At 39.7% G+C, this 15,313-nt stretch overlaps 1 protein-coding gene across 34 annotated transcripts in view; it reads right to left on the bottom strand.

Annotated features, from left to right (window-relative positions):
* Positions 1 to 15,313, bottom strand: part of ptprda (protein tyrosine phosphatase receptor type Da) — a 617,722-nt gene that overhangs the window by 32,543 nt on the left and 569,866 nt on the right. For all 34 annotated transcript variants that reach the window (XM_072669660.1, XM_072669680.1, XM_072669689.1 and 31 more), the window contains 2 exons: positions 6,337 to 6,460; positions 122 to 297 (listed from right to left, as the gene is read on the bottom strand). In XM_072669660.1, the coding sequence (XP_072525761.1) occupies positions 122 to 297; positions 6,337 to 6,460 (300 nt within the window). The remainder of the gene's footprint in view (positions 1 to 121; positions 298 to 6,336; positions 6,461 to 15,313) is intronic.

A 15,313-nucleotide genomic window follows, 5' to 3' on the forward strand; every position in this document is an offset into this window, starting at 1 on the left:
CAAAACTTTTAATGGGCAATGTACCATAGAAGGAAATCCACTGACATGAGTAGCGCAGAACAATGAGTTGAATCTGTAGCCAGTTAAACTGCTGTGTGAGTGTGTGTGAATTTCTGCTTACCCTTGAGCGCTCCTCCAGTTTGGTCATCATGACAATGTTGGCGCTACGCTGTTCCCACACCATCCTCCAGAAATCCCCAAAAGTCTCCGGCAGAGAGCCCTGCGTCGCTATGTATGCATTCTGCTTGCGGTAGCCGTCGATGTAGTTAGCGTTAATGTAGTCGCTACCAGGAATGCCTGCAGAGGAAGCAAAGAACCTCCATCACATTTTCCACAGTTGAAATGCTTCATCAGACCAAACAAATGGCCTCTGAATAGACTCTGAATTTGAGACTTCTATTTTTTCTCGATCTACGTCGTTACTTTAGTCCATGATAACAGTATTTTACAGTGCCCAAAACCACATCAGTGGAGATTCCTGAATAACTACACATGGTTTGAGGCGAGGGTGTGATTAATTAGGCCTGCAGTTAGCACCATTCTAATAGGCTAAACAGGCACTTCCATTACTTGTTAGCTACATTAGCCTTGTAGCTCCAGTGTAAACCTAAAGAAACACATGTTGTCTGAGTATCCACGCTGTGTCCGTGGTCACTGTCAGTTCAGTGGTCAGCAGTAATAGGGAATGAGTTCAGTGTCTGAGCTGCAGGTGTCTCTACAGACTCAGATGAAGAGTCACAGCAGCTCAGGCTGTGCTAAACTCGGATAATCCGTCTTCCTCCAGCTTTAACTCCGAGTCCACTCTCAACCTGCTGCCAGCCAAACAGGCCAGAGCACCTCAAACACATTAATCACAGAACCGTAAACACTTTAAGCCCACACTGTAAACATGTCTTAAATGGGGTATGAAATAATACACATGAAAACAGAAGTAAAATTAAGGCCTTTAGGACAGTGAGGTAGATGAGGTAGCAGCTAAATAAGTGGAATTTCAAATTTCAAAACTGATTGCTCTTGTTTACGTCTAAGCAAAGCGAAAATGACCAAGTAAGATTTGAAAACAGTGGTGGTGAATGAAACTAGATGTCTGATTAGGTTTAATGCATCTAAAAAACTCTCTAACAGAAACATCAATATGCTGCCTAATATCACTGTTTGAGGAATAGTCAGGCTTTGGGCCTTTTCTGCAGTTGCTTGGTTAGGTTTGCTAGGGTATCCCAGGTGGTTCCTATGTTGTGTATATGCAGCCATATTCCTGGTCCTTGCTATGGTGTTATTAAAAGTTTCTATGGCATTTCGGGTGATTGATAAGGTGTCCCAAGTGGTTATTAAGGTTTTGCTAAGTGGGTGCTCATGGAGCTCATAAAGCTCCCTTATAGACATTGTCTGAAATATACAGTCAAATGCCTGAGACTCTATCATACTACAGTTTTGAGAAGGTTTTGGACTAAGGCACATTTTTTTTAAGTCCATTCATGTCGGAGGTGAACATGCAGAGTGTAAACTGGTCAACTTTATACAAAAAAACTCTGAAGGTTCACTGTAGGTTCTCTGGTGGTTTTGGATGGTAAATAAAATGGCTATATTTGTGTTTTCATGATGATTCCTGGTTCTATTCAAGATTTTTTTTCTTGTTACAATGAACAATTTTACACTGAATCCTCTGGCTCAATCCAAAGGCATTGTTAGCATCTCAACCACTGAATAATTGGTGGAATTCCCCTTCAAGACTTTGTCCAAAAACGGCGACTTTGATTTTCAGTTGTGTTCAGTCAGAAACCTCCGCCAGCATTCAGGCAGGTGTGCCCAAACTTTTGGCTGCGGCTGTGTTTTGTTAATGCTCACTTTTTCTCTGGAAACTTAGCAAGAAAAACAGGGATGGAGTGATGGTTTGGGGGCAGGGAGGAAGTGCGAGGTGCAGATGCTTTTTCCCTCTCCTCTCTCATGTGAGGAAATGAAAGCTGTGTGGTCTTTTCCAATCCGCGAGGAAAAGCAGGCTGACAGCTAGTCAATGCTGGCGGACTGGCAGCCTAGAGCTGCGCTAACACATGCTAAAGCAAGATAAAGCTCATCTGTCTGCTCAACGCGTTTGCACGGCGCCCCCGCGCTCCTTCTCCTTCTCTTTCTCTCTCTCTCTCTCTCTTTCTCGCTTTCCTCTCACTCCACCTCCCTGCTTCCTATTCATACTCTCTCTCTCAGGTAAATTATTCAGCCGAGTATGAAAAAGAGTCAAAACTGGATATTAGCTTTTTTCAAAGCTTTTTTTTCCCCTTTCCAACCTCCATTCTCTCTTCTCTTCATTCTTCACTCTCCATCCTTTCCTCACTCGCTAGAGCCGAATGCTTCGGGATGATGGACAGGGGATACAAACTATTAAGTGTGTTTCACTCACACTTTTTTTTTTCTTTCGAAATGTAGCGACGACCGAAATGAAACACTGTCCCTAAAAAAAAAAAACAACAACAAAAAACAAAGCTGCGTGCAGCATACATGAACAGGGTGAGGCTATTTGACTGTCAATCAAAATTACTACATTAGCATAACAACAAAAAAGCTTTGATTTAACTAGAAAATAAATAGGCAAACCTATCAGATTCACCAATTAGTTCTACCTAGTCATAACTATTAGTTTCACTGATTAACTTTGAGTTAGTTACCTAGCATATTAGTTTCTATTTGCTTTACAGATTAGCTTTACATTTAGTCTTGCCATGCCTATGAGCATCACATACTTGCTATAAATTGGAAAATAAGTCTTAAACATACCAAAATATATTGTAGATTAGCTTAGGAAAATCTAATCTGAAGCGTACCTTATAGCTTCACTAGTTAGCTTCAAGCTTCATGTCTATTAGCCCACAACTGGGGTGTAACAGTACATGTATCAGTACCAAACTGCCACTTTGTGGGGGGCACGCAGACGTACAGTGAATACACGGTACGCACTGTTAGGGTAAATACGGCAGTAGCTGTAAGCCGTTGGAGTTGCATGGCATTGTAGGAACTGTAGTGGGTTATGAGTATTGCTATGATAACTGTAGTCTTGTTTGTGAAGGTTAGCACATGCCTCTTTTGCAGCATCACTAGGTAGCCAACGCACTTGGAGGAAAGCCCGGCTCTCCAGCCCTGAGACACCCCCTGAGAGAGCTAGGCCAATTGTGCACTCTCGGACTCCGGCTGCTGATGGCAGGCAGCATGACCCAGGATTCGAAACCAGCGATCATTGGACCACAGTGGCAGCGGGTAAGTACACTTGAGTGGTAAGACCACTCAAAGACCCCGTTTTTATCTCTCTTGATTCTTTATCTTGGCTTTGAAATGCCTGAGAATAGACACGTTTTTCATCAAATGCTGGCTTTAACATCTTAGATCAGCTCATGAAATCATGGTGGATTGGACAAGGAGTGTTACCATTTGTGTGTGTGTGTGTGTGTGTGGAAACACATTTATTTTTGTTTTTTATTTGAAACCTATCTGTCCAGTGTGATCAAGCGTTTAACCAGACCAAGCTATTTGCCCAGTATGCCCAGTTTGGTCAACCAACGTTACCAAACTAGATAACCAGCTTGGTCAAGTTGGTAATGCTGACTGACCAGCTATCTAATTAAACTCAAATGAAAACATGCTTACCAGCATAGGTTTTATTTTCACTTGGATGAGCTTAGACCATCTGAAACCAGCTCCCGGCATATGTTACACATTATCACTATATTCCAGAATACCAATCAAATATCAATCAAACTGTTTGTATGCCTGTAAATCCTGTTCTGTTTTCCATCACTCAACGTGTTACGTATCTGTTCAAGCTTCTGTTAGATTTCTTAGTGTGTGAGTTTGGGAGCAGCCAGATGTCAATAATACAATTCTTTTTTAGGGGAAACCCACAGTGAGCTGGACTGCGAATCTAAAAGAGCAAACGGCCGACTTCACGTTCACTGACCTTTACACCAGAGCATTTTCCCCCGTCTCTCTTTCTAGGGCAATCCTTTCTGCTTCTGCTACAAGAAATACTAAGAACTAAGCTTTTACCGGAGTGTTGACACATGTTTTAATAACCCTAAAACTCTAACATTTACATATGACCTAAATGGCTAATACATATTTGCTTCTTTAGTTGAACACTGGAGCTAAAAGGCTAATGTAGGCGATCGCAAATAATGAAAGTTTATTTTTAGCCAATTAGCATGCTGCTAACTGCATGCCTTAATGAATTTGCGTTCTTGACCAATTCCGGTAAAGCTTGAAGACCCAAACTGGAGAAATGGCAAAATGTTAGGTCTGTCATACATGTCTAATATTGCTGTGAAAAACTGGCTGTAATTAAACACATGAAATAAAGACTTCATACATATCTAGTTTAAAAGCTGTATTCATATTTTACTTGTGTTCATTGCTAAGTGTTCATTTTACTGTTTTAGGTAGGTACATTAGCCAGTCAGAATACTGCTAAGTTAGCTCCAGTAATATTAGCAGTAATATACAATCCAAAAATGACTGATACAATGTGTTGCTCTGTTTATAGTTAGTAAGTTAGTTAATGTTAGCTTGCTAACTGCAACAAAATAAAGGATTTCTTTTCCATGGTCAGGATTCCAGTCCAGCCATGGTCACACCAGTGACACAAGGTGTATAAATAAGTGTAACGTGGCTGTGGCTTTAGCCATGTAGACGATAACATGCTAATTGCTAATAAAACTCAATGTTAGCTACAATGGTCTCGTAGCTAAAAAGAAAACCTAGGACACTAAACATGTGTTGACTGACTGACTACTTTTCGGGACGGGGGAAGTAATGCATGTACATTTAAAATTTGATTTCTCCGTCATCCACCACTTTAAGGACCCTCAGGCAGTCCATTTTATTTCTGGTTCTGTTCCAACTCGCACCACACCTGAGCCAGGTAATCAGCATGCTTCAGTCTTACTAGTTTAGGTGGCCTAAAGGCCCTCGAGGGCTCCACAAGCAACGACACTTCCTTCTACTTCGCTAATGTTGAACTTTTTTTTTCTCAGATTGCGCCACAACACGGCTTTCCTTCCTTCCGTCCACCTTTATTTCTTTTTTACCCTCTGTCTGCTAAATCACAAACAGCAGTCGGCCAGCTGACGTCACCGCGCTAACTCTCCAGCGTACAGGCTTTCGAATCAAAGCGAACAAAAGCAGAAGCCCAGGCTGAAGTCCCAGCTCCAGATGCTTGCGTGCTACGCTACACTTCCACAAACATGTCTATCCTGCCAGAGGGAACTCAATCAGAAGGCTTTGTGAATACACATGCCTGCCCCGCTTTTTGGGACTCGACGAGGATGTCCCTGATGCCACTGCGAATGACGCTATATCTCCGGGACACCAACAAAAGTGGCTAAGTGTGTGTTTAGGCAAAGCTTCAGCCCTAATAGAGTCCACAGCATGTGCCACGCTATGTGTGTGTAGCGAAAGGGTCTCGAGGGGATTAGAAGGCTTGACTGTGTTTTGTTTTCAGAGTGGAGCAAAGTTGAACGCCAAGGGGCATTAGCGAACCATGCTAATTTCAAACAGATCCGCAGCAACATCCATCAAGTTGTTTATATCGTGAAATGTCAATGGAAGGTGGAAAATGGAAAATCTTCATTGAGTCACAACAGCATAGGCAATGACTGATCACGTTCACCAACAGTCCAATAACATGTCAAAACAGCAGGAAGCAATTCACGTTCACTGTCATACTGTAACAGTATACTGTTATACACACATATAGAGAAAAGAATCATATCATAATTGATGGGGAAGTACCAGGATGTTTTTGGATCTGTGGGCACTCTTTGATCCTGTACAGTGACATGTAAACAGCTGGTCGCCTGGTCACCTGGTCAAAATATCAGTTCTAACAGCTAAGCGAGTTAGAGCTGTCCTCATTCCCAAAAAGGAATAAGGTTTGGTTGTTGGTTGTTGCTAGGGTGGTTGTTATGGTATGAGCTGGCTGCTAAAGTGGTCCAGTTCGATCTTGATGTTATTTCAGATGGTTGCCAAGGCATCCCATGTGATGGCTTGGGTGTCACCAAGTGATAGCTTTCTTGATGGTTGCTAGGGTGTTTGCTCTGTTATTTCAGGTGTTTCTGGCAGTTGCTAAGGTGCTGACGAGTGGCTGCAGGGGGATCCTATGTGGTGGGTTGGGTGTCACTAGTTTATTTGTCATAACTGTGACATGTGACTGTGATCAGAAAGCTGTGTACAGCCTGAAATGCACACTCAGACCAAACAATCTGAAGTTGGAACCATGTGGATATACAATAACTGCAGGATGAGTTAGCTGGGAAAAATCAGACGGATCAGAAAAATGGGAATGCAATCTAAACTCACCATCAATGGCAGAAAGCAACACCCGCGAGTGGTCGTAAGCGATGACGTTGGCATATCGGTTCTTGGCTTTGTTCACTTCCAGGTTTGAGTGTTCCCATGTAAACTGCTGGCCTGGATCAATGGACTGAAAAAGACATGGCAAAAAAAAAATAGAGAAAATTAATGATAAATGACCTCATCAAAAATGAGGTAAAATTTTCCAGATTACCACAAACAATCATTTGGATGAATTTCCCTGTATTCTGGTGACTGGTAGCCTTGGATAGTGCACAGCTCAAGTATGTCGCCATTCCAGGCAGTTGCTATGCAGTCTCCCCTGTGGTTGCTATGGTGTTGCAAAGGTGTTTCAAGGTGGTTGCAATGGTATAGCAGGTGGTTTATAGGGGGGGTTGCTAAGGTAAGCAATGACTCTATTTAAATTCTTGGCTATTGTTTAATATGGTCAGATTACTGATGCCCATTCCTGTATGTAGAAAATTGAGTCCCTGTTAACTCAACACTCTTATAGGAGAAGCCAGTGGACAGCTGCTGCAGTAGTTTTCCATATTCACACAAAATTTTAACCTGAATAAAATGTAGCGTTTATTTCTTTCAACAACAGAAAACTTTAGTGTTGCTGTGACATTCCATATGTTATTCACATGGAAATGAATGTTTCATCAAACATCTGGAAATGGACGGAAATGATGACCTTGTGTAATATATTTTATTAAGGTGGAACCTCAACAGCCGCATTTGAATCAAGTCAACTCAGTGTTTTTTTAATGCCGTCACTGGGTTCACTCATGCTCCTAATGCTGAATTCCATCAAATATTTATTTTTCAGACAAGCGCCACTTTTAGAAGCTTGACTTGGATACTACTTGTGCCATTGCGGCCAGTTATATCTATGACGGCACCCTTTGGAGATTCAGAGAATGAAACTCTAGTCTTCGTTTGCCTGTAGGACCGTTTTAGAGCTATTTTTGACCCTTCCGTCTCCGTCGAAATGGAAAGATGGCATGATAGGCATCCTGCGTAACTGACAAGTGGCCTTAAAAATAGTAGCCCAGAGCCACTGCCACACAGGCTTACTGTAACATTAATTCCGTCGGGAGATGGAGGGGTAAAGCAGGGGTAGAAGCTCCAGTGTGGAGAGAAAGCTGGTGCTGTTGGTTCTGTAATGGTCTGTGTGTGTGTGTGTATATGATTACAGACGTTTATCAAGAATTTCCCATCCTAAAATATCCTCAGTCGCCTCCTTTCCATCATCTAACGCCTCAGACATCCACTGGAACATGTGGTTTTTATTTGGCTCACAAGAATGTATGTGACATCCAGTACCAGTCAGGTTTGCACTGACCTACTCATATTTTTACTGCCTGATATGGTTTAGAATAAGAGCAGAGACATTAAAACTATGAAATAATACATGTGATCCATTTAATTCGTGAAGTTCATAAGTATTTGCACAGTAACACGCTGTTTTTTTTCCTTGAGATGCTTTGCCAGGCCTTTACTGCAGCTGAGTTCAATTGCTGCTTGTTTGTAGGGTTTTCTGCCTGTTAGTTGTGTGTTCAGTGAGTAAAAAGCATTCTCAGTTGGGCTGAGGTCAGGTGGCCATTTAAAATCTCATTTTCTTGTCTTTAGATTCTCGTGGGTTTCTTTTTCACATTATGTTTTTGGACATACTTCATCTGCACTCTAAAGCACCGCCCTATCAGTTTTGCTGCATTTGACCGTATCTGAGCTTAAAGTATAGCTCTATACACTTTAGAATTAATCCCGCAACTTCTACCAGCAGCTACATCATCAGTAAACACCAGTGACCCAGCTCCAGTGGCATCTGTACATGCCAATGTCATAATAGTGCCTCCACCATGTTTGACAGAGGATGTGGAATGCTTCAGATCATGAATCTAGATGTCATCTGTCCAAAGACTCTTGTTTGTAGGTGTTTTCTCTATCCGTCTAATCTGTCCGTTCTGTCCTTGAGTGTTACCAGCAGTTTGTATTTACATTTTACTAATAGTAAAATGCCATTCGAAAGTCAGGGTTTCAGGGTTGGTTAGTGTTTCCAGTAAGAATTGGGTGTTGTGTTATGTAACTCTCTTCAATCACGTTAAGTGGTTCTTATAAGTGCCAGCAGCTGTGGTAATTTTGGCCTAGTGTTTTAGTAAGACTCTTAACAATACTTTAGGTTTCTGAGAAAAAGTCTTGCTCATGAGAATAATCAAATTTTAAAGACAAATTGTTATAAACTGTTTATCATGATGAATTTGTGCTGATTTTCTTTTAATAATATTGCTTTGACTTTTGTTACACTTCTTTATATAATTTATTATTATTATTATTATTATTATTATTATTATTCACACTATTATTATAAACAAATGTTTTGTTTCTACTTATTAATTAAATTATATATATATTTATTTATTTTAAAAAAATCTAGAAAAGGTGCTATGCAAATAAGGCTTATTATTGTTATTACAACAGAGAAGCTTAAAAAAGAGCATTTACAGAAGGCTTGATGTTTGATTTCCTAGCCACTGCAAAAAAAAAAAAAAGTTTAATTAATAGTAGGACTTGGATTTTGCTTTCGCCAGTTTAATTCGGAAAAGTAGAAAACTAGATTCTGTGATGTGTGTGTGTGTGTGTATTTTAACTGTAAATTAATAAAGATCTACGGAAAATCAGTGGAAAATGCATGACCATAACACAGCTGCCCTGACTTTACTGCCAGTTTTGTTACTACTCCTCTTTTTATAAGGATTATTATCATTATTCTTAGTGCTGCTCATATTTGAACTTCATTATCTTAGCATCTCTGCTAGTTCTGATTTTTTTTTGTTCAGTCATTCAGTTGCCATAACAATTATGTATTAATTCATTTGTTGTTATGAAATATGAAATTATACTAAATTATACTTATACATAAAAAAACTATAATATAAAAGTTATATAAGAAGATTTGGTTTTGAACCATTTAAAATCATCTTGAATCTAGTCAAAATATCTAATATTTCTTATTATGAGCTTGTTTTAAGATTATTATACCATTAACATCTATACACTGTTTCTAAACATTTCTATTGGTCCTTTCACATGAAGTCTCATGAAGCTTCACCACGCTGACACAACACCATTGGGCAGCTGAATGCTAACTGCTAACAATTCTCTTTTTTGTACTTTAGCTGGCTAGAGTAATGGGGGAGAGCGAGGGCCATGCCCATCGCAATCACTGGAGATCAAACTCACAATCTCCCATTGATATTCCCAATGCACTGCGCTTAAATGGTTGTGCCACCTTAGAGCAATTTTCCGAGAGTCATTTTAATGCATTTCAAAGCACTGATTTCTTAAAAAAGGAATTATCTATTAAAATGATTAAATAAACATTCTCTACATTAAATAACTGATTAAAAATAAACTAAAATAATCTTTTCATGAAACCTCAAATCTCAAAATGAGAACATATGGAACAACTAGATTTAAGAGGCTAAGAGTTGCCACAGTATACTGCAAAAATGTATTAAAGCCATGATATAAATGTTAAATATATATAATGTTAAGAATTATTGTTTAATACATGCTTGTAAGAGGGGTAGAAAATCTCAAAAGGAGTGCAGCATAGGGTAGAACTAGTTATGAGTTTATGTGTGTGTTTGTGTGTGTGTAAGTGTGTGTGAAAGTGTGTGAAAAACGAGCTTCTGAGCAGCCTGTGACCTCATAGCCGGCCGTGGCTGCCTTTTGCAATTTTTCTCCATTTATTTTAATAATGAAATTATTCAGTCTCCTCAGTGTCTTTTGGAAAATGAAAAGACGATACGCATCTGCCTGCTAGCGAACTCTCCGGGTTGACAAATTTCAAATTACAGTTTTCAGAGGACCATAGAATGAATGAAAATTGGTCACATAAGCGGGGGAGAAAAGTAATGTGTTCATGGCATGAATAGATTCTGAAAAGGGAAGCATGGCACGACTGCGCTCGCTTTAAACCCCCGTGCTTTGTGCACTGGAGTGCCCTTTTATACTCGCAGGAGTCAGAACAAGCTAGACGATGATGAATCACGTTCATAAACAGGCCTGTAACATGGCAAGAAAGCAGGAAGCAGTTCAGGCCCACTGTTATTCACACCATGTTCTGGCAAACCACCAGCATTACTGCTACAGATCATGTGATTGTTATATACCAATCAGCCGTAGCATTGAAACCACCTGCCTAATATTGTGTGGGCCCTCCTAGTGTCAAAACAACAGATCTGATAATCGAAGCATGGACTTCACAAGACCTCTGAAGGTGCCCTATGCTATCTGGCACCGAGGCGTTAGCAGTGAATCCATGAAGTTCTGTAAGCTTTGAGGTGGGGCCTCCATGGTTCAAATGAATGAGACTGCCCATGACCCTGTCGCTGGTTTACAGGTTGTCCTTCCCTACTTTTGGTAGAGACTGACCACTGCATACTGGGAACGGTTATCGGGACATTGTTCTGACCCAGTCGTCTAGACATCATAATCTAGCACTTCTCAAAGTGGCTAAAGTTAGATTCTTACGCTTGCCAATTTTTCCTGCTTTTAACACCGTCATCACCTTCAAGAACTGACTGTTTGCTAGACTGGTGCCACTGTAATGAAGTAATTAATATTATTCACTTCACCTCTCAGTGGTTTTAATGTTATAGCTGATCGCTCACAGGCTGCAGTGCACAGCAAACATTTGATCACTGAATCAATGCTGAAATGAGCCAATGTACATGATTTCCACATTGATTTTATGGCGATTGATCACTAGGTTCATCGAAACACATGGCACAATCAATAGTGTTGAGACTGGAGAAGACTGACCTGTGTCATTTTGGCCAAGACATTTGTATTCACACTAATATGCAATACTGGAGATATCAATATTAAAAGGTAATTGCATGCTGGAGGATAATTCCATATTCCAATATTGGAAGGTAACTGCATATGGAATCATATTGGTATATGAAGGTAATTGCGTATTGTAAGATTACATATGGAATCATATTGGTATATGAAGGTAATTGCGTATTGTAAGATTACATATGGAATTATACTGGTATAGGAAGATAATTGCGCTTTGTAAGATTACATATGGAATCATACTGGTATAGGAAGGTAATTGCGTTTTGTAAGATTACATATGGAATCATATTGGTATAGGAAGATAATTGCGCTTTGTAAGATTACATATGGAATCATATTGGTATAGGAAGATAATTGCGCTTTGTAAGATTACATTTGGAATCATATTGGTATAGGAAGATAATTGCGCTTTGTAAGATTACATATGGAATCATACTGGTATAGGAAGGTAATTGCGCTTTGTAAAATAACTGCATATGAAATTTTATCTGTATTGGAAGATAACTGCGTAGTGGAATCTAACTGCATTTGAGATCATATCAGTATTGTTATCGATATTATTATACTTATTCTGCCATCCGTACATGTATATCTTAAATTAATTGGGTATGTTTAACCCCACCCACTGATGTTAAATTTATAAAGAGTGGGTGAATCCCAGTTACATACTAATTAATAATTCTAAATAGTTTTTCAGTATGAAGTATGTAGTATACATAATTTCTTTCTAATAACTGTTCCAGACCTGACTTGCTGCTCCCTTTTCATGTTGAACTGCATTGTGGGATAATAGTGTCCACCGACGGTTCTGAGTATGCATGCTCAAATATTTGAGATACATACTCAGAACCAGTGGGTTTTGAGTATGGTTACAATGGACACTATTATCCCACAATGCAATGCGAAACTGGCATAGCAACTCGTCATCACTTCCTCTTAGTACAAAACAAATGAGTACCCTAATAGTTTGTATACTAACTCGCGCTAGTAAGATAAGTATACGGAATATACCTTGTAGTATTAGTGTGTAGTATGCAATTGGGACACAGCCAGTCAGAACAGGGGTTAAATGCATGTACTGTTCTAAGGTATAGAGGGAGTTTGGAAAATGGCTATGTAAAACTGGATTGTTACTGGTTTTGGTACATAAACAAACTACAACTCTGCCAGAAAAGGGCAGCACAGGGACCCTTTAAGATCCATAGCATTGTTCACATTATGTGGTGTTAATGGAAGGCCAAGAAAATTACAGTACACACCACATATACAGCCTAACAGTGTGAGAAACTAGCGATTCTTTCCTTTCGGGAGGAATATCTCTAATTTAACTGCAAATTACCTCCACTTGGCCATATAATACCCCTCACAATGTGCAAAATCAGCCTAGCATTGGCAAGGAAGAAAAAAAAGAAGCGTAATTCACAGCGGTGGCATTTTTCTATCAGTGTAGGTCACATTGCTGAGCCACAGCGCATTATAAGAGAGAACAAATCTTCAGCTAAGCCACGGCATTTTATCCAAATATGTTGAAACAGTGGGTCGCAACATTGCTCATAATGAAAAGCAGCCTCATTTCATTGTGCTCCCAAAATGACTTTCCGAGCGGCTGTAAAAAAAAAAAAAAAAAAAAAAAAAAAAAAAAAAAAAAAAGGGGGAGGGAGGTGGGGAATTACAATTGGACGTACTTAAGCTTCAATAATGGCAGGGCAGCCTGGCACAGAGCCAATGGCTGACCTCATATTCTGGAGGCGGTGAAGGCACACACACACACACAAAGAGAGGGCAAGCCGCAGTGCCATAGAGCACACAAGCACACACACACACACAACTGCAGTGCTACTGTGACACACAATACACAAACATGCAGGCAAAAGTAATGCAGTGGATTTCTGTACTTCAAATGTGTGCAATATTTATATATATTAAGAAAATGCAATTATAGCAATTTAGCTCCGCCCATTCATGCTGTTTCAGACCAGATTGCTTTTTTTAATATGGGAAAACAGCCAATCAGAGCTGAGCCCATTTCCATATGCCAGACTGAAAGGCACATTGACATAAGGGATGAGGAGTAGTCAGAAAATGGTCATGTTAAAATGAATTATGACTGAGAATTCAAAGCATCACTCTGGTCATTCAACACGCACAGCATTTCTGCAGCACACTCACTAACGCACACACACAACACACACACATAAACACAAGTAGCAGTGCCGTTATATGTGCACATACACACAAACATTTGCCGTGACGATCCCAGCAAATGACTCTGAAAAGAACCATAAAGTCTCGCTCTGCTCGCCAGCCTTGGCCGACACACACACTGCATTCTCTAACACCCCATCTATCAGCCTAACCCTGAGGCTTTTCACACACTTCATACACCTCCAGCAGCAAGCTGATAAATAGAATTTCATCTGGGCCCTCCAACACCCCCAGCCAATCACAGCTTGTGTTTCCATCATCCAAGAGATGACATCAAAGATTTGAATGCCTTTTATGACATCACAGCCTATATCTGCTTTTATGACACCGCACATTTGATTTGCTTTTATGACATCACAGGCTTGAGTTGTCCTTGGGTTAACATATGGTTCAGTTGTTGTTGTTTGTTTTTAATCCCATCACAGGCGTAAATAGTTTATATGACATCACACGATTTTGAATATGAATGTAAACTGTTTTTATAATCTTAAATAGTTTTTATGATATCACATGCTTGAATGTGTATGGCATTGTGAACTTGAAATTATTTTATGATTATGCTTTTATGACATCACAGATTTCTTTTTTTAATGACATTAGCTGAACTGATTTTATGATATCACAAACTCAAAATGGTGTATGGCATCAGAGGCTTTTAATTAGTTTCATTACATTATGAATTTGAACTGTGTTATGACATCATACACTAGAACTGCTTTTACGCCATCACAGACCTAAGTAATTTAATGGCATTAATGAACCAAAACTGCTTTTATGACATCATTCACTTAAATTGCTTTTATGACATCACATGGTTCATTTTTTTATGGCACTTTGAAGTACTTTTGTGAAATCATAAACTTAACTGCCTTTATGACATCAAAGGTTTAAACTGCACATACTTGAAATTCTTCTGTGACATAACAGGCTCGACTTGCTTTAATGATATTACAGAATAGGAATGACATCACACACTTGAACTGCTTTTAAGCCACCGTAAACTCGAACAACTTGTATGATGTCATGGTCTTAAACTGCTAGCATGTAATTACAGGGTTTTATGACATCACACAGTTGAACTGCCTTTAAATCATCGTAAAATCCAACTACTTTCATGATGTCATAGTCTTAAACTGCTTGCATGAAATTACAGGCTTTTATGACAATCACAGGGCTAACTTGAACTGCTTTTATAACGTCAAATTGCTTTTATGACATCACAGGCATTCAACTGCTTTTGACTTCAAGCCTGTAATTTCATTAAAGCAGTTCAAGACTTTCCTTTGTAACACCACAGGCTGGAACTGCTTTTATGACATCACAGGACTGACTCGAACTGACTTTATATATCATAACTCATTTTGCTTTTATGGCATCACAGACTTAAATTCCTTTTGGTTGCAAGTCTGTAATTTTATTAAATCACTTTAAGACTTTCTTTTATGACATCACAGGTTTGAAATGCTTTGGCTTCTGCAGGAAAATTCTGACGGCCATAAAGCAATGGTGTCTTTTCCGCCCAGCGATAACAAGATTATCGCCCTGTGTCCTATCTGACCTTTCCAACTCCGCCACATTCTCTACCCACCGCTGTTTGCAGATATGACCGGGAAATGGCTTTAAATCTGACAACGTGATTGAACAAATGTTTCATTTTCTCTCAGGCACGGGCTCACAGTAGCATCCGGATGATGCACAGGCGATATGAAATAAATAAGGGCGTGATTTGTTTGTGATTGGTGTGTGTTGTTCCACGTGAGTGGAATAAGTGTAGCACTATTTCACTGCCTGGATTAAGAATACCAAGAACACGAGGACTGAGGGCCAAGGTTGGAGATTAGCACACATTAGACAGTCATGTCTGCCTGTTTGTCATCTCACACACACGGCTGAATATTCTGCC

Source organism: Salminus brasiliensis, chromosome 24, assembly GCF_030463535.1.
Source record: "Salminus brasiliensis chromosome 24, fSalBra1.hap2, whole genome shotgun sequence".
NCBI lineage: Eukaryota > Metazoa > Chordata > Actinopteri > Characiformes > Bryconidae > Salminus > Salminus brasiliensis.